This window comes from Grammomys surdaster, unplaced genomic scaffold (genome assembly GCF_004785775.1).
Source record: "Grammomys surdaster isolate TR1022 unplaced genomic scaffold, NIH_TR_1.0 225, whole genome shotgun sequence".
NCBI classification, from domain to species: Eukaryota; Metazoa; Chordata; class Mammalia; order Rodentia; family Muridae; genus Grammomys; species Grammomys surdaster.
In genome coordinates, this window is record NW_021604670.1 from 8359636 (window position 1) to 8383887 (window position 24252).

The following is a 24252-nucleotide window of genomic DNA, read 5'->3' on the forward strand; positions in this document are numbered from 1 at the left end:
TCTCTCTATTGTCTTACACACTACCATTCTTATTTGAGTTTGCGAGGGACCTGAATGTAACTAGTCACTACACAGATGAATGGCTCTGCTTGGGAACAGTGGAAGCCATCGTGGTGTCAGAAAAGAACTTGATTATGAACTAACTTGCTGATGGAAGAAGGGCAACTGTGATTCTCATGTCTGAAGAGATATTTCACTGAGAGGCTGATTTAGAAGTTTATATAGAGGATAGGTGATCACCGACTGGTGGGTACCTTCTCCTAAGTGGAGCTCTGTGGCTCAGTGGCTCACTTCTGACCCTCAATGTTTTTTAATTATTGTGAGTGTGGTATGGTGATGTGAGCAGACAGCTTTGTGAAGTCTGTCCTCTCCTTCCAGCTTCACCTGGGTGCCAGGGATTGAATTCAGATTGCCAGGCTTGTGTGCCAAGCACATTGACCCGATGAGCCATCAGCCTGCCCCTCACCTCTGAGCTTAACTACACAGTCATGAGATGCTTGACTCATGACTTTTGCAAATCATCAAGAACAAGGATCATTTCCTTGGGCTATTTATAGCACTGATTTGTAGCATGTAGTTTCGCCTACTCCACTTTAAGCTTCCTGTGGATTGGGATACCAGGCCCCACCCTGGATCCACTCTGGATCTACAGATGAAACACATACACATATTAACTTATTTTTTTCCATTATTTTTATTTTTTTATTAACTTATTTTTATTATGCTTCTAGCTCAATGGCCAGGCTTTTCAAAATGTACTCTTCTCTTCACTCCCACTTCAACACCTCTAAATCTTCCCTCAGCTTAGATAGGTTTCTAATCTGCCTGTTACCCAAGGCCCAGTCACAGAAGCAGCAAATGGCCACTCCACATGAGATCTCACATGACTGGTGGCTCTGTCTCCTCCAAAACATTGTGTCTCCTCCTCCTCCTGCTTCAGCTAGCCTGCCTGTGGGAAACTGGAAGACCTCTTCTGCCCAGCCATTGGCTGCTAGCATCTTTATTGCTCGATCAAGAACCAGCTGGGGAACAGGACCTACAGGATTTACAGACAGATTCTCGATAAGAGCAGGGGGTTTGTTCTTATGTACCTCCTGACAAACTCAAAGAGAGGATAGAGGAAACAGTGGCCTGAAGGTCCTTTGCGCATCACAATTTTATATTTACTGTTATCAAAAAAAAAGCACATATCACCTGATAATTATGGAAGACAAGGGCCACATGAAGTTAGTGAGTTTGGGCAATGGGTTCTCACCTCAAAACTTGGCTTTCCTTCTGCTAGCAGGTACATGGATAAGATCAAGGTACCAGTGAAGAGAATGCTAGTCTCCAGCACCAGCTTACTCTGTAAGGACTACATGGTGGACCTTGTTCTTGGACATAAACAGTGTGTGCACATGGTGGACCCTGTCTTTAGCAATGTGAGTGCACATGGTTGACCCTGTCCTTGGCATTGAACAGAGTGTACACATGGTGGACTGCTGATAACTGCTGGCATTCAGGTACCTGAGGCAGGCAGCGAGGGTATGGTGTTGGCAATTGGAGTGTGATGATAGCATCCAATCTCCCTTCCTCTACTGACAGCAGTGGGTTATTTACAGGGTCAGCAGTCCTAAAGTAAAAAAAAAAGAAAAACTTTAGTTATCTGGGGCTGGAAAGAATGTCCAGCAAGAAATTCTGAACTCTTTTAACTCTTATTGGCTAATGAAAAAGAAAAGGACAGAAAGAAGATCATGTTCTCTCTCTCTCTCTCTCTCTCTCTCTCTCTCTCTTTCCCTCCCCCCATCTCCCTCTCCCCCTCCCCCTCCCCTTCTCCTCTCCTTCCCCCTTCTCTTCCCTCTCCCCCTCTCCCCCTCTCTTTCTCTCTCTCTGTGTTTTTCTCTCTGGCTCGGCCAGACCATCTGTTTCATCAATTTCACAAGTGTACATGCACACACACACATATACATATATACATATCGACAGACAGACATATACATTTGGTGGATAAAGCAGAGCCCCAACTGGCACACTATTTCTTCTCTTAGACTTTTTGTACCTTCTTAGATAAGAGTTCTTTATAAAATTACCTCATAGATAGAATGTTACACAAAAGGGATGTTACAGAAGGATATCGATAGTGAGTACAAAGCAGTGTTTCATTCTGTCAGCTCATTATAAGTTCAAAGCAACAGTTTCACATGGCCTTGCTTTATCACAGTGCACACCTGTGGCTTCATCCTTGGGCTTGGCTTAGAATGAATACTTTTCCTTGATCACACATCTGTTCCAAGCCTATTTCTCTTGAAATTTATGAAAGTTCATTGTATTCCTTCTTATGTAGCCTTTACTTACTATTCTATGAGGAGGGGGCACATTCTATTTCTTGATTCTAATTTTATTACATTTTTCTGGTAAAACAATTAAAACCATCTTAAACTTTCTTCCTAAAGTTTTTTTTTTAAATCAAATCAGGAATTCTATAGTCATTAATTCATCTAAGCAGCATTAATTCATGAAAGTCCATTTTCATGTTGATCTGCAGGAAATTTGCCTAATACGGTGGGATGATGCCCAGGAATCATTAGGCTATGTAATAGTGGCAGGAAAGACATATCAGCAGCAAGAAGCAATCCTGGGACAAAGTCTGTGGGGCTGTGCCTCTCCAGAGTGCACCCATTGCAGCCATGCAAAACTGTGGGCCATCTCCAGGAAACTCACTTGCTTGCCATAGCCTTTCTAGATGGCTTCTGTCAGTGGACCCTATTCATGGCAATGAACAGTGTGTGTACATGGTAGACCCTGCCCTTGCAGTAAACAGTGTGTGCACATGGTAGATCCTCTCCTTGCAGTGAACAGTGTGTGTACATGGTGGACCCTGTCCTTAGCAATGAACAGTGTGTGCACATGACAGACTGTAACTGTGGGCCTTTCTATGCCTGCCCCAGTTCCTGAATAGTGACATAAAGACTATATTTATTTATAAGCTTTTGTCTTTATAGCTAGGCATTGTTTCTCTATAGCGCATAACTCAATTATCCAGATTATACTAATCTAAATTCTGCCACATGGCTGGTTAATTACCTCTCCTTCCTTCTTAGCCTGCTTCTTCCTCTGTGTCTGGCTTCCCAGAGTTCCTCTTTTTCTCTGGAAGTTCCACCTAACTATTCTGCTTTTGCTATAGACCATAGGCTCTTAATAAGGTGATGGAGAACACTGTTTACAAAATCCTAAGGCAGGAAATGATTAGCAATACCAAATATGGGGCTGGAGAGATGGCTCAGCGGTTAAGAGCACTTTTAACCGATTTTTCAAGAGGTCTTGAGTTCAATTCCTAGCAACCACATGGTGGCTCACAACCATCTGTAATGGGATCCGGTGGCCTCTTCTGATGTATCTAACAGCTATGGTGTACTCATATAAAATAAACCTAAAAAAAAGAACTCAAATATGGCCTGCAATCAGATCTCTGCCGGTTCAGAAATCAGCATTTGACTAACAGAAGAACAACACTGCACAAAAACACCCTCCAACGGTGGACCCTGTCTTTGGTGATGAGTAGTGTGTGCGTGTGATGGACTTATCCTTGAAATGAACAGGGAGTGCAGGTCTTAGGTTGGTTTCCAAATCTCCCGTTGCTCTATCTGAAGTCTCCTTCCTCCCCATGTCCCATCTCACATTTCTACATTCCTCTTTACCAGAAAGGCAAATAGCTTTGCTGTTCTTAAGGCTGATCAGTAAGTGGTGTGCTTGTCTGAGGTTACATCTGTGACTTTCTACAGCCTAGGTTGGGAAGCTGTAAATAGATAGTAAATATTTTAACTTTTGTGGGTAAAGAGGCAAAATCCAGGAAGGTTTCTGTAGAATGTGACAAACGTTAAATCTTAGTAGACAGTGAAATTAGAATTTTATGTTTCACAGATCAGTGTAATGTTATTTTATTTTTTCAACTATTTAAACATGGCAACCGTTCTTAGCTCAGTGGTCCTATCAACCAGCTACCAAAGGAATTCGGACAGCTGGCAGCTGTTTGCTGACTTTGGTTTTTAGTCTGCCATGGAAGGAAAAACTAAGACTGAGCACATAGCAGCTCAATGCCGCTGCAATCCACCACTCCTCAGACACCAGCGGCTCACACTGACTATCTGAATTCCAGCTCTCCAGCCCACATGGTAGAAAGAGGGAGCCAACTTCTCCAGGTTGTCTTCTGACCTCCACATGAGTCTTGGCACACATGGCTCTCTCTACCCAGAACCTGCAATAAATTAATGTAAAATATAAAAGCAACAGAAAGGAAACAGAAATGTGTAAATCCAAACATTCTACTATAGTAGTAGACTGTATGGTATACAACTACACTTTTTTTTTTTGCTTGCTTTTGAGAAAGGGAAAGCTATGTAGCCCAGAACTTGCCTCCATGTCCCAGCTGCTGGGATTCTAGACATGTACTGCCACACCCAGCTCGAGAGCAGAGGTCCTTGATCTTGTTTTATCATCAGAGTAAGCTCCTATCTTGTAAAAACTTGATTCCCAGAATAGTTTTGGTTTTGCTTCTTTGAAATAGAGTGAGGTCTCACTTTGTTGTCCAGGCTGACCTTGAGCTTGCAGCAACCCTCCTGCCTCAGTCTGTGTGCAGGGATCACAGGGTGAAGCTATCATGTGCTCTGACTAGTGGTTATTTGATACAGGAGATTCCAGGGCAGAGCTCTGCAGTGGTTTTCAGGACCAGATTAGCTATTAGGGGAAAGAGGTCATAGGGCAAAATAGAAGCCCCAAAACTGAGGTCCTTGAAGTGTGGGCTCTGGGCTGGCATCACCATCGTCATTAAGAACTTGTGAGAGGCACATGCTTTCTGGAGCCCGTATCTCAGAAACAACAGAAACTCAGGGTAGGGTCTGGCAATCTGGTTTTCATCAAGCCATGTGGTTCTGATGCTGCTAACGTTTGAGAAGCCCCTGCTTCCAGGCATCATTACCAACAGCTGGAGACGCATTGAACTACCTGAGCAGTAAGGCTGGGCCCTCTCATACTGCTTTGTTCTCAAGAACAGAGGCCTGTGGTTGAGAGCTAGTCCAAGATGCAGGCAGCCAAGGTATAGATTTTTCCAGGAAGCTCTATCTGGTGGTAGAATTCAGGGTCAACATTCTGGAGGTCAGGGCATGCATTTCCTTAAGGAGTACAATGTGGCAAGTGCCACCCTGACAAAATACTTTTCATTGTTTTTGCAGTATGTGACCGTGGTATTGGTTAACTCGGGGACCCAGAGGTTTTCTAAGGCCCTCCAAGGTATCCTCCATCTTTCTTCCAAGATCCAGTGGGAGAGTCTCTGTCTTGGGTCTGCCAGGTGAGATACTAGGTGAAGCCTGACCTCACAGGAGGCTCTTGTGATGTCATTGCCATCTCAAGATGCCCTCCTCTGTGAGCCTGAAGGTCATAGAGGACTCAGTCCTGGGCCCTGCAGGGGCCAGGCTGCTGGTGGGAGGTGCGTGCTTCCCAGCGGCCACGGTGGGGCAGCTTGTAGGCCCGAGCAGGCCTGGCTTGCTGTCTGTGCTCAGTGCTGCTTGTTTGCCCAAGGCTAGCCTCAGGAAGGGAATAGACTACAGAATTTTGCAGAAGGGCCACCTACGTTTTCTTCTGAGCAGAAGAGCACTCGAGAAGTGTGATCGTTGTCCCAGGCAGCTGGGATCCTCCAGGAGACTGCGGTGGTGGAAGGTCCAAGGTGAAAGATGGGGAAGAGGACTTGCATCTGCAATCTGTGCTCCTGCGGGTAAGGTGGTCCCCCAAGGGCAATATGGGGAAGGGAGTCCGATTTTCACACTTTCTAGGGAGCAAGCCTTTTTCCTGGAACGAAGACAGGCTGTGTCTTCATCCCGCTGCTTCGCCAGGCAGCATCGTACTGGATTAGGGTTTGCTGTCGACTAACATTTGATTCGCACATGTCGAATCAGTGCTGTTCAGGTGGTGTGTGTGTGTGTGTGTGTGTGTGTGTGTGTGTGTGTGTGTGCGCGTTCCTGCAGGGTAGAGATTCAGGAACCTTGAGCATAGGCCTGGCCCAGCCTTGCCTATATGCTATCAAGATACTACAGAATCCCTGGGCAGGCTGGGGCTGGTCTTGTTTCTTCTGTTGCAATTGTTAGGATTGTTAGTTCTTTTGTGTTTGTGAGTTTCTCACTTACAGAAATTGGTACTTTGTCTGGTAACCATAGCACACTGGCACCAACTGTTGAAGTGTTGAAATAAACAACCATCACAGAGGAAAGCGCGTTGTCATTTTCTGGCAGGATGCCTTCCTACCACTTGCCTTCAGGGCCATGATGATGTGAAGCATAGTGAAGGCAGGGTTTTGGAGAGAAACGTTGGGCTGCAGTCTCTGAGATGGTCCTTTAGTCCGCTTTTCCAGAACAGCTAGAGAGCTGTACGACTGTGCCAGCCAGGGGATAGCAGAGGGTGGGCTCTGGAATTGCTTCCCAAGCTCCTGGATAAAACCAAGCGAAGAGAGTGGGTTCAGGGGTCAGCCCTCTGGGGTTGTCACTAAACGTGGGCTCTTGGCTAGGAACAGAACTTCTCCCCATTAGAATTTCCATATGACTACTGCTCTCACAGGACCATTACACATAAAGGGATAAGGTGTATGTTTATGCACATGGATTCTACTTATTCTGTTAGTATCCTAAGTTCTGCAAAAGGGTTTTACACCTATAGAACATTACATGAAATAACATAATTATCGTATTTGGGAGAATAGGTTAAGAGGACTCTCTGAAAACAGAAGTCTGAATTCTCAGGAATCAGTGCTTAGAGTCGACTGGGGGCTTTAAAGCAGGTGCCATTCCTCCTGCTGTTCATGACCAATCTCTAAGGACAGTCCCACCAGCAGACTCCAGAATTACTGCCATTTCCCAGAATTCTGGACTCTGCCACCTACGATTATGGCTCTTTGCTGTTGAGGTTTGTCAGGTGGGACCAACTAGTGTCCAGGGCTAATTTTTCATACTACTGAAAATTCAGTTTTTGTTCTAAGACTTCACTTCCTCTTGGGGCCGTGTATTCCTTCTAGCTCTGTCTCTGCTCTCAGCTTTGGGGTTGAAGTCTTTGAGTTCCATCTTTGCACAGTATGTAGTCTAGTTAGAAAGACAGAGACTCATCAGGGGTGAGGAAAATAGAGTGAGATGCCACCCCGATTCCTGTCTGGTGTCTTCAGAGTCTCTTCCCTCCACCCTGCAAAGTTGCTCCTTCCCTTGGATATAGTCTGTCTGGCGTGCTTTGCCTGTCTCCTGGGGTTTTGTCAAACGCCTCGGATCTGACCCTCATGTTGGTCAGCCTCCCCTCCCGACTTTTAGTCCTTTTAGGTCTTTCTCCTGTGATTTCAATGGGGGCATCTCTAGAGTCAAAAGCAGACTTTCTGGTCTCCACTCAGAGTTCCTTTCTCTTGCTTTTCTTCCCTTTTTGAGAATGCTTCGGACCCTTCCTTCTGCCTCCTAACCTGTTAAGGTCTACCTCATGGTATAAGACCCCCATCTGGCTCGGCCCTATAGCCTCCCAACCCCCAGCACAGAGGTAGGACCCCGCTTCTTATATCTACTGACGGTGTGCTCTGGAAAAGCCAAGCTCTCTTTTGTGTGCTCTGTGATTCCGATCTGTTTAGTAGTCAGAACACCCCTTTGTGAGATGGTGGAGGGTCTGCCTGCTGGAGTGGGTTAGGGACATACAATCTGAAGTGGTGATGTCTACAGTGCTAGTTACATGATATCATTTTACTTCAGTGAATTACAATTGAGGGCTTCCCCCACTTCCTCAAGCCACTTGAGGGCTAGAGAACTGTTTTAGTAGCTAAGAGCATTGGCTGCTCTTCTAAAAGACCTGGGCTCAGCCTGGTCTGGGACACACTGTGTATGACTTTGAATTCCTGTTTCTTCCTGTTTCCATTTCCCAAATCCTGAGATTAGAGGCCTGTACTGCTATTCCCAGCTTTTCTTTAATTGTTTTTTCTTTTCTCCCCCCTACCCCCTTTGGTTTCTGAGTTTTGTTATGTAGCCTAGGCTAGCCTTGAACTCATGATTCTCCTGCCTTAGCCTTGCCACTGCCAGGATTCTAGGCATGGCTAGCTCCTTAAATATGATTTTAACTGTAGTACGTGATAGTCAGTGGGGAAGGCTTCTAGTTAAAAACAGCCTCTCTGCTGGGAACTAGCTACTAAAAGACAAATTCTTAAGTTTGGCCACAAGATGGCAGTGTTTTCTCAGCCAATTCTCATCAGCTGGCATAGCAAATCCTTTGGAGTTCAAAAGTTTTCTTTTTATTATTTATTTATTTATTTATTTAAAAATAGGTTTACTTTAAGTTTTATAAAATAAGCAATTAGTGTTGAAGGCCCAGCATAGCTGAGGAAGGTGTTACTCCTTAAGGAGCTGAACACAGAGTAGAATGAAGGTGTTTCAAAGAATGTACAACCAAAGATTCTAACCACTCATAAAACTTGTTAGCAAGCGTTACTGGTTTAAGGAAACCAGACATAATTCCCTGTATCAAAACACATTCCACACCTTCCCTTAATCAAAAGCTGGCAACTGGCATTCTACAATAGAATATTATAATTTTAAAAATATGATCAATACCAAATAAGCAAAATTAAGCACTGGTAAGTTGCAGAAAGATGATAAAGTCAGCATTTTAAAAGCCCAAATGTTAGTTATTTCTGTAGCTGCTGCTTGTGTCTCTCTCTGTGTGTATGTGTGTGGTTTTAGCGGAAGTGACCCCACAAGATATAAGTGTTTCCGATCATATCTGAACCCCAGTGCTGCCTGTAGAAATCCTCACTCTCTGAACCCCAGTGTTGACTGTAGAAATCCTCACTCTGGAGGTTCTACAGTCTTCTACCACATTATATTTCTATTATTTTTCAGAAAATTCAAAGCGATTTCTTTCCCCATCACCGTGGCGATTGCCAGCATGGGAAACACGGCTTAGTCAGGAGTTTCGATGGGTCCATCTGAGCCTGGTCTCCATAGGAGTGCCTTTAACTTATTTAGTTGTCCTTTTCCAATTTAGAACTGGGAAGTGAAGCTAAACTAGCATCTGGAATCAGGGCTCTGATGGTATAGACAGTCAGGTGTTCATCTGCCTTCAGAGCTGCGGACACATGAGTGCCCCCCCCCCAACTCACAGGTAAGGGGACAGAAGCACTGAGCTTAAGTCTAGAAGGATCCATTTTGTTAAGCTTGGGCATAAAGTAGGTCAGTCAAACTATCTCCACCTTTAACAGCATATCAGACATTGCTAGATGTTGTGATTCAGTCTGGTGGTGTAATTTCAAATAATACAGGCCCACTTTTTCTTTCTTTTCCTTTCCTTCCCAACTATTGGGTCACCTCATCTAGCCCAGGCTGGCCATAAACTTGTTGAGTGTAAATTTTTGTTAGTTGCCTTATCTTTCTTATTGATGGGATTACAGACAAGCACCATTAGGCCAGGCTTAAAGGTACTCCTATAGGGTGGTCAAGATGGCTCAGCAGGAAAAAGTGCTTGCCACCAATCCTGGATCCCTGGAGCCCACATACTGGAAGGAGAGAGCAGATTCTCACAAGTCATCATTTGATCACCACATAATGTGCCATGGTGCTGTATCACATGTGCATCAATACGTGCACACATAAAAATAAAAATATAAATAAAAAAGAAGACCTAAGAGTTCAGAAGAGGTGGATCAGTGATTACGAAGATTTGCTGTCCTGGCAAAGGTCCTAAGTTCAGTTCCCAGCATCCACATGACAGATCACAGGCATCTGTGACTCCTGTTCCAGGGGATGGATGCAATACTTTCCTTTGGGTTCTGCCAGTACACACATGGTACATGGACACTCAAATGTATAAAATAGAAACAAAAGTTTATAAAAAAAGATACCCTTCTTTATGCATGTGCACATGTGCGATTATGTGTATGCATATGTGTATGTATATGTGTATGTGTGTGTGTTTGCACTCACACACGCATGTGAGTTCAGGTGCTCTTGGAAGCCAGAGGCATGAGATTCCCCTGAAGCTGGTGTTACAGACGGTGATGAGCCATGCACTTTGGGCACTAGAACTGAACTGGATCCTCTACAAGAGCAGTTTATGCCCACAGTCACTGAGTCATCTCTTTAGTCTCCAACACACATCATCTTAATTTCTGCTAGTGCTGTGGACCACACTCAGAGCCCCACACGTCCTAGGCTACAGCTCTGCTGCGGAACTGTGTCCACACTGAGCCATCTTTGTCTATTGATTACAAGACGAAAGGCTCCTGTCCGACTGAGAAGTATTATCTGACGTTAAAAAATATAGCAATCCAAAAAGCTTTTTAGTAAAGCAAATCTTCCTCCCGAGATTAGAATGTTAGTAGCTCTACTTTTTATAAACTATTGATAAAAAATGTAGATGTTAAAGAAGGGATTGACATAGCTTACTTTTATATCTGATTATTTTATGGCTTACTGCGCACCATTTAAAGGACTTTGGGCAACTTTCAGGAAATTCCAGGATGGAGATGGGGATATATCATGGACTATTTATGTAGCGTTGGTCATATGCACAGCATCTCATAAAGAAGTGAGCCCCAGAGAGGACCAGCCAATTGCTTTGGAGGATGTGGATTTGGCTGTTTCTGGGAGTGTGCGGAGGAAGGTGATCTCCAGGGCAGTCATGTATCTGCAACTTAAATCAGTTATGTGAACTTGGGAGGAACTTGTTATTTTAATTTTGGAAAATATTTTCTTCACATTGATGGAAATTTCCTTAACCTTAGATTTTATTTTCTTAGAGTCTCTGTTACAAATTAAGAGGAAGGGGGTTGGGGGAGGGACTTGGTTGGATGTTACATGTTTCAAGAAGAATTCTTGTTTTTAATTTAAATAAAATTGACTTCATAAATTCTGATTAGGGAAAAAAGGAAAGAAAAAGCTGGGAAAAACATTCTAGAAATCCTTGCTGATGACTTTGTAGAAGATCATTTTAACACATTTGTTTTGTGTATTTTCTGTACTTTTCACGTGCGACTACTTTGTAAGTGCTTTAAAATGTGGAGTTTTAGATATCAGGATTAACTCAATTAATTGTTCACATATACTTTTCTTATTATATATAAGTCTGTGTATAATCAATCCAATTACAGACACTGAGGGCATAGAGCACAGCTCTGTACTAATTCAGGTAGCATCGGTTAAAATAATCTATTTTGTCATGTAGGCTGAGAATGGATTTGTTTGAGTACCCTTGATTTGTTTTCTTTTTTTTTAATTGGATATTTTATTTACATTTCAGATATTATCCTCTTACTCCATTTCTCCCCTGCCCAGGAATCCCCTATCTCATCCCCCCTCCTCCTGTTTCTATGAGGATGTGCCCCCACACACCTACTCCCACATCCCCACTCTGGAATTCTCCCACACTAGGGCATCCAGCCTTTACAGGATCAAGGACTTCCTCTCCCACCTATGCCCGACAAGGCCATCCTCTCCTACATATACAGCTGGAGTCATGGGTGGCTCATCCCTATGTGCTCCCAGGCTGGTGGTTTAGACCCTGGGAGTTCTGGTTGGTTGGTATTGTTGCTCACCTCATGGGGCCGCAACTCCTTTCAGCTACTTCAATCTTCTCTCTCACTCCTCCATTGGGAACCACATGATCAGCTCAATGGTTAGCTGTGAGCATCTGCCTCTGAATATGTCAGACTCTGGCAGACCTCTAAGGAGACTGCTATATCAGGCTCCTGTCAGCATGCACTTCCTGGCATCCACATCAGTGTCTGCCTTTGGTGACTGCACATGGGATGGATCCCGGGTAGAACAGTCTCCAGACAGCCCCTCCTTCAGCTTCTGTCCCACACTTTGTTTTCATATTTGCTCCCATGAGTATTTTGTTACTTCTTCTAAGAAGGACCAAAGCACCCACACTTTGGTCTTCCTTCTTCATGAGCTTCATGTGGTCTGTGAGTTGTGTCTTGGGTATTGTGAGCTTTTGGGCTAATATCCAATTATCAGTGAGTGAATACCGTGTTCTTTTGTGATTGGGTTTCCTCACTCAGGATGATATTTTCTAGTTCCATCCTTTTGCCTAAGAATTTCTCAAATTCATTGTTTTTAATAGCTTAGTAATACTCCATTGTGTAAATGTACCACATTTTTCTGTATCCATTCCTCTGTTGAAGGACATCTGGGTTCTTTCCAGCTTCTGGTTATTATAAATAAGGCTGCTATATACAGGGGAAAAGTTCCTGAACAGAACACTAATTGCTTATGCTCTAAGATCAAGAATGACAAATGGGACCTCATAAAATTGCAAAGTTTCTGTAAGGCAAAGGACACTGTCAATAGGACAAAATAGCAACCGAGAGACTGGGAAAAGATCTTTACCAATCCTACATCTGATAGAGGGCTAATATCCAATATATACAAAGAACTCCAGAAATTAGACTCCAGACAACCAAATAATCCGATTAAAAATGGGGTACAGAGATAAACAAAGAATTCTCAACTGAGGAAACTCAAATGGCTGAGAAGCACCTAAAGAAATGTTCAACATCCTTAGTCATCAGGAAAAAGCAAATGAAAACAACCCTGAGATTTCACCTCACACTAGTCAAGAATGGGTAAGATAAAAAACTCAGGTGATAGTAGATGCTGGCGAGGATGTGGAGAAAGAGGAACACTTCTCTATTGTTGGTAGGATTGCAAGCTGATACGACCACTCTGGAAATCAGTCTGGCTGTTCCTCAGAAAATTGGACATAGCATTACCCGAGGATCCAGCTATCCCACTCCTGGGCATATACCCAGAAGATGCTCGAACACATAACCACGACACATGCTCCACTGTGTTCATAGCAGCCTTACTCATAATAGCCAGAGTACCATCGTTTTAATTCCTCTTTTTTCCGTGTCCCCTTCCTTGTCTGAAAAAGGAGGAACAGTCAACCTGCAGACATGTGAGGGCGGGATATTAAGGTGGGAGGGTCTCAGAGGTGGAGCTACAGGAAGGGGAAGGAGTTCACTGCATGCTTCGGAAACCGAAGCAGCCAGGAACCCCAGGTCCTGAATCCTGGCATAGGACAGAGCCTGTGCCAGCCAAAAGCTGTCCTTATACAGTAGTGGTGAGAACAATGTCTTATTCTCACGGCAGGTAGGGATGGGGAGAGATATGTGCTCAGAAGGGAAAGGTGGTGCTTGGGGTGGGGGAAGTCATTTGCTAAGGCCTTGTCCCCAGAAGAGGGAGACTGTGCCAGAGACACTCCGCACAGGGGCCTTACCTGACTTTGTGGCATTGTATTGACATTCTGGCCATGTTTTCCTTCCCTTTCCCTCTCCCACACCATGAGGCAGGACTCGTGGATCTTCCCACCTGAGCCCAGCAATTACAGGCATGGGTCACCACATTCAGATTTCGTTTTCTTAATAGTGGAGTGATGATTCCTATGGGAGTAGCAGAGCTTACAGAACAGAAGCACAGGTGCTGGACCAGGCCATGAGTTCAAATTCAATCCTTACCACAGTCTAGTTGTGCCACATGGACCGCTTTACAGTGACGTCTGTACTTCTACGTGCCTCACTGTTCTCATCTGTAAAATGGACACAGAGTAGGGTCTGCATCATAGGGCTGTCATGAGGGTGGAGCCACTATAAAGTAAGAAGGGAGCCCTTAGGAAGGTAAAACTAACAAGTGTTGTTAAATGAACGTAGATAAAGGTGCCAGTCCGTGTTCTGGGTCATGAAGCCTCTTGAGAGGAAAATGCCACCATTGTTCTCAAAAGACTGTGTGTTCTTTGGAAAAGAGTAAGTCTTATTAACTGGCAGGCAGTGAAGAAGTTAAATCAGAGGGAGTGTAGTTAAATGGTTGGGGGCTGGGTTATATTTGGCAGGTTGGAATGCTTTACAAAGGTTTAGCCAAATTAAAAACTACTGTGTGTACGTCTAGGTAAGGGGAATTGGTTCTCTCCTTCCATCCTTCTGAGGCTTCGGGGATTGAACTTAGGAACTTGGGCTTGTTTGGCAAGCACCTTTGCCTGCGGAGCCATCTTGCCGGCCTGGCTTACAATTCACCGTTTGCACACTGGAGGCCCTTTGTACCCTCGGGGCTGCCTGCACCTGAGCCCAGCAGTCACTATACATCCCACGTTCAGACTGACGTGAACAAGCATCAGGGAAATGTCTATTTGGGTTTGAGCTTTTCAAGTCTTAAAAATCACTGACTGTGGGGAGTAAAGCCGTCCTTGCTGCATTACACAATTTACCTTTCTCTTTTAACACCTTTTCTTTTTCTTTTCTTTTCTTTTTTTTTTAAAAAAAACCTTTCAAAATTACATTAAGGTTTCTGTGATGACTGGTCTGAAGGGAAGGGATAGTATTTCTAAGTGGCTGTCAAGTTAACCACTTAGCCAAACAGATCCTTATATTTTGAATGTCCTGATATCTGAAAGCCCCTCATTCTACATTACCAATTGAATTTGTAATGTTAGAAATGAATTCTGTTTCTGCCTGTGCTGGTCAATTAATGTCAGAAATGCTACCCTTTACTGGATGATTATTTTTAAAAGTCACCATCTTCCCTGAAAGTACCAATTTTGTCTTTCAAGTTTGATGCAGTTCCATTCTGTTCCCCACATAAAATCTACTTACACCTGTGGACAAGAGTTCAGCCTGCAAAACAGAGAATCAGCTGAGTACTTTAGCCTTGGATCCTGATTAAAGTCAGAGAGCAGCCAGGGCGGAGGGAAGCACCAGGTGATGGTGAGCAGAGAACCCTAGAACTCAGGTTCTGTACTTGATTGTGAACCTTACCAGTCTGTTCAGGGCCCTCAGCATCCTTGGACTCTGTTTTTTTCTATGCCTTGAAATGATATGAAATCAGGTTACACTTTATTACTGTGTGTACATGCATATACCATGGTGCATGTGTGGAGGACAGAGGACAAGTCGTAAGAGCTGGTCGTCTCTCCTTCCACCATGTGGGATCTGGGGATTAAACTCAGGTCCCCAGCTTTGGCAGCCGGTGCTCTTACCTGCTGAACCATTTTGCTGGCTCCACTTTTGGGGCTGGAGAGATGGCTCAGTAGTTAAAAGCACTGGCTGCTCTCCCAGAGAACCTGGGTTCAATGTCTAGCGTTCACATGGCAGCTCACACCTCCCTGGAACTCCAGTTCCATGGTATATGACACCCTCCTATAGTCATGCATGTAGGCAAAACATCAATGCACGTTAAATAAAAATAAATGATTAAAAAATTAAAAGACACTAAGATTTTATCCATGGTAGTGAAAAAAAAAAAAGAACTGTCCATCTTGCTGAGTGTGGCCTTTGAATGCAATCCCCTCACTTCCGGGGCAGAGGTCAGAGGGTAATGAGTTTAAGATCAGCCTGAACATCATAGAGAGACTCTGATTCAAAAAACTAAGGTGATCTTCAGATGACGAACTTGCCTTCACACTCTATGATAGTGACTGTCTAGGCTCCGAATCTGTCTCGAGTCTCTGAAGGTGCCAGAAGACTTTTGGAGACGCTGATGGGAGAGAAGAAAAAGTGAACTGTGTCATAGAGCTGGGAAGAGACTTTTCTGATTTTTTTCAGAAAACTCTTGAATGATTAGTTAGCACACGTGTTTTTCACGGGCCCTGAAGACTTTTGGGCATGTTTGGTGTGTTTTCATAATGCACTTGAATTTCCTCCACACATCAGTATCTGTGGGTCTCCGGCTTCACAGTACCCCTATTTTAGACCACTGAAGACACAAATTACATTACTATCCTGTTTCTCCATTCCAAAGGGAAGAAGTCTGGTTTGGTCTGCCTCTGACATAGCTCTGCTGGCATCCAGGCTCCTTCCCATGGCCCAGTTAGCTAAGCTCTTGGAGGCCTAGGGTTATATAATGCCAGCCAGTCTCAGGAATGCTCTCTACAAGGCCATGAGTTGGAAACAATCAGAAGAGGAATCACTTGGCCTTGCCAAGATAACCCTCTAGATAGTGAAAGTCTGGTTGGCTAGAGAATAATCAGACGGACTCTCAGCTTATTGAACACGTGGACCCAGAGAGCACTAACTGACGGTTATTGGTCTTCTTGGAAGAATATCTCAAGTATGAGACAACAGGGCTTATTGAAAGTGCTTGTGTGTGTGTGTGTGTGTGTGTGTGTGTGTGTGTGTGTGTGTACATGTCAGAGGATAACTTGCTGGAATCTGTTATCTCCTTTCACCACATAAATTCTGAGGATTGAACTCTAGTTGTTAAGCTTGGCTACAAGCATTTTTATTTGCAAAGCTACATGGGTAGCCCCTGTATTTTTCTTTATCACTTGTATATTACAGTTTACAAAGGGGAACTTGAAATCAGCCCAGTCTTGGTCAAGTGCTGACATCTCACAGGAGCAGCATCTTACTGGCTTCTGTAGAGGGAGGTGAACCCTTCTCTACCACAAGACTAACACGGTGGGAATTTATCAGAAGAAGGACATCAGATAAGAGGCAGCTAAAATACACTTTGATGAAAAGAATTTATGCCTAATTTTATACCATACATGCAAATGAAAGGCTCATGTAGGCTTGAAGGAAAGTTCTCATCTGTGACACACATGGACACTTCTGTCCTTGGGGCCTGTCTTGTGCAGTTAGTTTTGTAGACTGCTTAGCTACATATACCTGTCATTAGATGCTAGTGACATCCATCTGATTATGACAACCAAAAATGCCTGCTAGGGCTAGGGAGAGGGGCAGTGGATGAAGAGGCGCTTGTTGCCAAACTTGAACACCTGGGCTTGAATCCTGGGACCTACACGCTAGAAGGAGAGAAGCAAGTAGTGCAAGCTGTCCTCTGATCTCCACATGCGTCTTTGTTGCCTAATGTCTCTGTGCCATGATGGTAGACTTCACCTGCACATGAATTCTTGAAGGTACAGTGTCCCCAGGGTTAAATGTTCCTAGGGATCTCCTGGAAATCTGTACCTGAAGGACACATAGACAGGACATCTGAGTCCTGTCTTCATATTTCTTGACTCCATGGGTCTGAGGTCTAGGCATCTGAGTGCTTGGCCAGTTATCCCTAAAGCTGTGGGTAGCGGACCGCACTTTCAGAAACATGATGCTAATTTGACAAGAGGATTAACAAAATAACCTCAAAAACAAAAGACATGGGTTTGTTGAGAGAATTGGTGAGATTTTAAGATTTCTAGTCTTCCAGAATCTTGATAAAAAGAAGCAAAGTGAAGACGCTGTTTGTGGTCTGGCAGAGGGCTTAGAGCTAGCATTCATAACTCTGGCCCCATCAGCAAGAAGTGTATTCTCTGTTTTGAGCTCTGACTTTCTCACTCCTTGGGGAGGAAGTTTGGACTCTCAAACTCCCAGTTGCATTGCTCAATCTCCTCAGGGTGGTTTTAGTGCTTCTTGAACCTCACAGGCCCATCCTGTGATCTCCATGATAGACTTCCTCACCCGCTGTGGAAGCAAAGAGCACCCCCTGAGCACCTCAAGCTGCATTCCTCCTGTAGAGTCTCAAGGGTGGCCGTTTGATAGCCTTACAGTGCACGGAACCTCAGCTTCTGTAATTCCTCTGACAAAGCTGTGGCCCTGAAGAGCTTATGTCTCCATCCATCAATACAGCAGTGCAGAGGCATTCATGGGTGCTCACTTGAGTGTGTGTGCTTGTGTATTTGTGAGGATAAACAGGTGTGTGTGTGTGTGTGTGTGTGTTGTATGTATGTGCACCAGGAGGGTACGGGGGATGTCAGGTCACCTCAACTGCTTCTTCTTATTTCTTAAGACCTAGAGTTCACAGATTTGACTAGGTTGATGGGTCAGCAAGCCCCAGGAATCCCCCATCTCTGTCTCCCAAGTACTGGGGTAGCATGTGCAGGCCACTGCACTTAGCTCTTTTACATAGGCTCAGAGGAAATACTTTACTAACTGAGCCATCTAAATCCCCAGCCTTTCAGTTCCATTTCCACCTCCTTCTTAGCTGGGATTGCTCATGGTGCCCTTTACAGCAGCATTAAAAACAAACAAACAAACAAACAAACAAAACATTAGGATCATATGGCTTGGGTAATTTAAATAGCCCCTACGCCCCAGTCCTATGAGAACAGAGCCTTTTCATGTATCCTTGGCTGGTCTGGAACTAGATATGTAGTCTAGCTTTACTTTATTTTACTTCAGACTCATGGAGACCTGCCTGCCTGTGCCTCCCAAGTGCTGGGATTAAAGGTATGTGCTATTGTACCTTCTAGATCTTTGCCTATGATAGTTCTTCATTGACTTGGGGTAGACTTAGGATTTATCCCCATGAATCCTGTCTCCCAGACTTGCTGAATTGTGCTGGCTGCACTAATATCCTGGCTGCTGACAACACTCTCTAAATTAACTATTCAGAGACACCAAACCACTTGAATATGTCAACTGAGCAGGGCCCAGATCTTTTTTCAAACAATTAAAATGGTGTTTAATATCATGCAAAACCTTCTGAGTTAAAGTCTTGCATTTCTGGATTCTCTTGAAAAAGCAAAATGACACGGCGGTACTGTGCCTGTCTTTGTAAGTGGTAATGGCCTGGTGATGCCCTAAAAAGACAGGCAGGCTCTTCCCAAATGTTCTTGGTGAAAGGAGTAAGGGGAAATAGCAGGAAAGTTTATCCTCTTATTTCCCCACAAGAGGGCAGCCTAATCTCTAAAACAGTAGACATGTCTGGCTTTGCAAAGCTGCAGATTTGACTTTGGGGAAATAATTTGTTCAGGGACCCACCTACGTTTGCACACAAATCAGAACACAGCCTGGGCTTCGCTCTTTACATCTGTATTTTCACTGACTTCTGTCCTTGGGCCTGGTTCTTTCTGCCCAAATCTTTCCTGTGTGAAAATCAAAACGGGGACTTTTTGATTTTGTAGCTTCAGAGCCACAAGTTCAGCTGAGATAGCAGCTATAGAAGTTTAATAAGGGCTTTGTGAGGCAGGATTCTTTCTAGGGAAACACCCCAAGCCACAGAAATAGTCTCACAGCCTAACATTTCTCTGTGATCTGCCTCCCCCACTTTTAGCTAAAGTCTTCTTCCCTGGGCTGGTATTGATCTATGTAGCTGAAGATGACCTTGAGCCTGATCTGCTTGCCTCTCACCTCCCAGGTACTAGGAACAGGCATCTGCTACCACGCCAGGTTACCTCTGTACTAGAGATGAAGCCCATGGCCGTGGGCGTGCCAGGCAAGCACTCTACCAACTGAGCTATGTCTCAGCTCTTTTCGGTAATTCTTATTGGTGTAGAATCCTGAGGCAGAGCACGCAGCCACAGGCATGCCCTAATACTAACTAGGCCCTGAGGAGATGCTATGTAAACCCAGATGCTTGTTAATTCAGAATGAGACACATCTGCTGTGGAGGCCCAGAGAACTCATTTTTTGCTAACTGGCATATTTTTCTTTCAGAAAAATCAAAAGCAAAGAACAAAACAAAGACAACCAGAAGTTAAAATATAAATCAGAGACCCACACAAGGGTAGTGATAGAATTTGACATGGAAGGTTCCTGTGATGTATCCAAGCCCTGCACCAGGGGACTGCAGAGTTAGTGGCAGCTCCCTTATTCTAGCAGTGCTACGGGTGCTTGCTCTAGCTCCTTGCCTCCCTATCCTCTTGTCCTACCTCTCCACATCTATCCAGATGTAGCTATCATTAGCCTCACCCCATGTTAGACTGCATTTACTTGTAGCACTTCCTGCTTTGGGTCCCATTTTATCTACTGCAATTTATTTTAATAATTTGGCCTCGGGACTATGACAGGTTCAGGATCCAAGATACCCCCACCTCTCTTGCAACTCTGAAGACACCTGAAGAGATTTCAAAGGGTTGAGAAAACTAGTTTAGCCAGATGGTAGTGGCACACACCTTTAATCCCAGCTCTTGGGAGGCTGATAAAGGTGGATCTCTGAGTTTGAGGCCAGCTTGGTCTGCAAAGCGAGTTCCAGGATAGCCAGGGAGACACATAGAGACCCTGTCTCCAACAATAACAACAACAAAAAAGAAAAAAAAAGTATCATTATGTTATTTAAAGATTGGCTTCAGTTAAAAAAAAAAAAAACAACAACCTTGCATTTACCACCCTCTGCCTGTGAACTCATTAGGTTTAAACCCAGGTATCCTAGGTAAAGCTAATATTTAAATTGGATATATATATATATATATATATATATATATATATATATATATATATATATATGTGTGTGTATGTGTATGTATATGTATAGTATGTGTGTGTATATGTATAGTATGTGTGTGTATATCCCCGTACATGCACATACTATCTCTTGTGTATGTATGTGTAATATATATGTATATTCATGACATATATATTAAAAATATGTAATATATACATGTAATGTGTAAAGTACCTTGCTGTGTATCCTATTTTCACCTAGCTTCTGCCACGTTGGTTGCCCATAATCACAAAGGACCCTGACTCAGTCTTGAGTTTTACATTTTTGGGGTTAGTTCTGGCCACACTAAGACCTTGAATGTCTATTGACATTTTTGTTAATTCTTATTCATAAGCTCACTTGGAGGGATCTCCATGTGTCCCAGTGCGTCTCCTTCGGCTGGTTATGTTAAACTCATCTGTGACCTGCATGTTGAATGCAGGCGTTCAGTGTTTGCTTGACAGTGTGTCGCTTCCATCCCTGCCTCCCTGCCTCCCCAGTGGGAAGTGAGAGTGGCCTCAGATGCCTCATTAAGTAGCTTGATAGGATTTGGAGAAATAGGGCAGTTAGAAAATGAGTTATTTGGTACTAAAGTGCAGTGAAGCGTGTATTTAAATGCCTATTTAGTGCTTCAAACCTGGCTTCGGTTCATGGTGCTGTTAGGAGAAGTAGGAGACCTAGTTCTATTTTAAGAGGGATTAAAAAAAATCTATGCAACTGGCTGGCCATGCAAAACAGTGTGGGCTACCACTGAACTAAGAACTTGAGCTTGAGCTGTCTTTTGTAATCTTTTCGAGAGGCCTTTAATATTTGAAAGAGATTATGTGAGGTAACGTATATAAAATGTAAGCCCTGAGCTTGGTGTGTGGTGGAATGTCCATCATTTGGCAATAGCCATAGTAATTGGGGCTAATGAAAGGTTTCCTTTCTGTAGCCTTACAAGAAGGAAGCCTTTCTAGATCTGCTGATCCTGTTAATCACACTGAAAGTTTCCTAATACAGCTGTGTATGTTTACTGACTTTGTTTTTTAGATAATCCTCAAGATGGAATTATGAACCTTTGATTCTGTTCATTTTGTAAAAATCTGTCAGTATCATATAGGAATATGGTATTTCCTGATCATATTCACCTTTCACCTTTTCACCCCAACTCCTGATCCCAGTCCCCTTCCAGATCCCGTTTTCTTTTGTGTGTGTCGCTCTTGCATTGTTCTCACCATCAGTATACTTACTTTTTCTAAGATGGTTTCGTTTTGTAGCTCAGGCTGGCTCCAACATTTGTGATCCTTCTGCTTCCCAGTTCTGGGATTACAGGCATGAGACACTTGGTTTGTGATTGCTATTTACCCAAATCTCCTACTTTTCCTGGGTTCAACTTAGGCTGCTCTTGAACTCACTGTGTTAGTAGAGGCTGACCTTGATTTCCTGGTCCTTCTGGCACCACTTCCACTGGGGCCGCAGGTATGTGCCACTGTGGTCAGCTTGCAACCCTGTCTTTGTAAAGTGCTTCTGGAAAGCCAGCTAACTGGAGTGTATTTCTACACAAAGAGTAAAAAGTACAAAAGAGTTTATACAGGACTCAGGAGTGAGGCCTTGGGGGTGACTTGAGTGTTTTGGGTGTTCGGAATCATTTTGCTTCCAACCTTGTTGCTGTGCTAAAGTCTGGGCTTTCTGGAGGTGTGGTCTGGACTAAAGGGAGAGTTTGTTGAGAACCAGAGATACACAGACACAGTCTGTGGCCCCTGGATCTTCCTTACTTGACTCCAGAAGTGAGCTTTACAGGAGGCATATTCAGAAGGTTGAAGAGTGTGGCTTCTAACCCCAATGACATAGCAGTGGTACCCATCCACAACACGTGACATTGGCTGTTGAAATAATGAGTATAATGAGTAAAATGAATTTACTATGTCATAGATTGTTTTTTTCTTTAACAGTCTTCAACTCTTTGGAAGGTGAACATACTCTGAAGTGGTGGGAGTCACATGATTGGAGGGAACTCTGGGTGTGTGGATGCCAGGATCCTCACAGCTGTTTTAGTAGGCAGGGGGCACCCACTTGGGGAATCACACCACAAGAAATCTCCGTTTTCCCTCGTGTTTGTTCCATTCCATCCTGTGTACTCCTCAAAGTCTCAGATGCCAAAACGTGTCAGTTACTTCATAGTTTCCACCTGGGGGCTCTGGAGTTTGCACGAAGCCAAAAAGCATCTGCAGTTTCCCTGTCTGCCACATCTGAAAACTCAGGGCTTCTCTTTGGGCTGTTTATGTCATCACTGTGATGTCTCTGGGTATGGCTAGCCGAGTTTTTAGTTTCAGCCGGGGCTGTAATCTCAGAAATAGGGAGACTCCCTTTGCTTAAATCCAAGGTCATTTTGGGAATATTTTTTTTCCTTCTTTTGCTTGTGATGGCTTGGGGCATTTGAGTCAGTTTTTAAATCCCCCTTTTGTCTCTTGCAATTTTGCTGCTGTTTTTCTTGTGTTTCCTGAATTAACAGGAACAAAAGTAACAAAATAAGTCATAATGTTTATTTCTGCAGATGCTCAGAGAGGCTTTAGTGTAATCTGGTTTGCATGTTTCTTTTATTCTCTATCATAGATGAAGAATTGTAGGGCAATGAGGATGGATTGATTCAGTTCTATCTAGTGAAGACACTAGTTCAAATAAAGCATGTTTACTTTCAAGCTAATGGGGGCCTTCACCGTGGCATACATTTGCTGCATGGATCAGTTTGCATATTTTGACTAAGCTGATCTATCAGTTCAGTTGCTCAGTTGCTTTCAGTTTGAGAATAGAGTCTAGGTGCTGTGATCATACACCCTGCAGTGAGTTGCTAAACTGCATGCCTGCTGAGAAGAGCTTCCACAGAACTGGCCTGCTTGCCAGACACAGCTGCTCCTGAATTTGTTCTTGAAAAGTCCCTTCTTGAAAAGTCCCTTCCCACAGCTAGGTCTGCCCTCTCCCCTTGTGATTTGTTGCTCTTCATCCATGTCCTATGTAGTTGGGTCGAGGGGAAGGTGCCATGACAGTCTCACAGGAGGTGGGAAGTCATGAGTCCTGGGATTATTTCTTCCCACTCCATTATGGTCTTACACCTTTTCTGTTGCCTGGTTCTCTGCTCTTGCCCATTTCTCAGGAACTCAGAGGCTCATGGCTTGTCTAAGAGATCTACCAAGTTCTGACATCCCTTTGTTTTCCCTGGTTCAAAATGTTGCCTCCTTTCTTGACTTCAAAACTACTTTTTATTTGCACGCATCTTAATTTTTTCTAAATTCCATATCTCTGGCTCTTAGAACACTGGTAAATAGTAGTAGGGTTTCACTTAGTATTCGAATGAATGCATAAACAAATATTTTAGTCTATTGATGGAAATCAATCTGACTAAAGTAAGCCCCATAAAAATACAAATGACTAGGCAGGGAAGATGCTCAGTGGTTTGAGTATACAAGTATGAGGACCAGAGCCTGGATCTCTACAATAAACTAATTGCTATCAGTGAAGTGGCCTGCCTTCTACAATTCTAGATCCAGAAGGCAAAAGCAGGTGATCCCCAGAGCAAGACTAGTCTCACAAATGACTAACCTTATATTGGGGCCCTTTGGATTTGACTGAGATACCTTATCTCAGTAAATAAGATAGAAGAAGGATGGAGGGATGATTGATATGACATCAACCTCAGGCCTCCAGATGTATATACACACATGTGTACCTACATACATGTATACCACACCCATAAGAAAATGAAAAAAGAAAACTGACCTACTGCCTCAAATCTTTCATCAAGATCACCTCAAACATGGGAGGGAATTGCACTTAGATTTATGACATTTGTACCATTGGTTTATTGTTTCAAAAACGACAACAAGAAGAAAAATCAGAGCAGTAATGGGTTGGTTTGGCTGTAAAAGCATTTGTGGCCAAGGCTGAGGGCCTGGATTTGATCCCTGAGACCCTCAAGGTAGAAAGAATGAACTGAAGCCTGAAACTTGTCCTTTGATCTGGGCACAGGTGTTCTGGCACAAATGTGTGCGTGTACACACACACACACACACACACACACACACACACACACACACACACACAC

At 43.7% G+C, this 24252-nt stretch overlaps 1 protein-coding gene across 1 annotated transcript in view; it reads left to right on the forward strand.

Moving 5' to 3' along the window:
* The first annotated feature begins 5435 nt into the window (after positions 1–5435).
* Positions 5436–24252, forward strand: part of Saxo1 (stabilizer of axonemal microtubules 1) — a 108443-nt gene continuing 89626 nt past the window's right edge. The window contains exon 1 of the mRNA XM_028773383.1: positions 5436–5746. Coding sequence (XP_028629216.1) covers positions 5706–5746 — 41 coding nt within the window. The 5' untranslated portion in view covers positions 5436–5705. The remainder of the gene's footprint in view (positions 5747–24252) is intronic.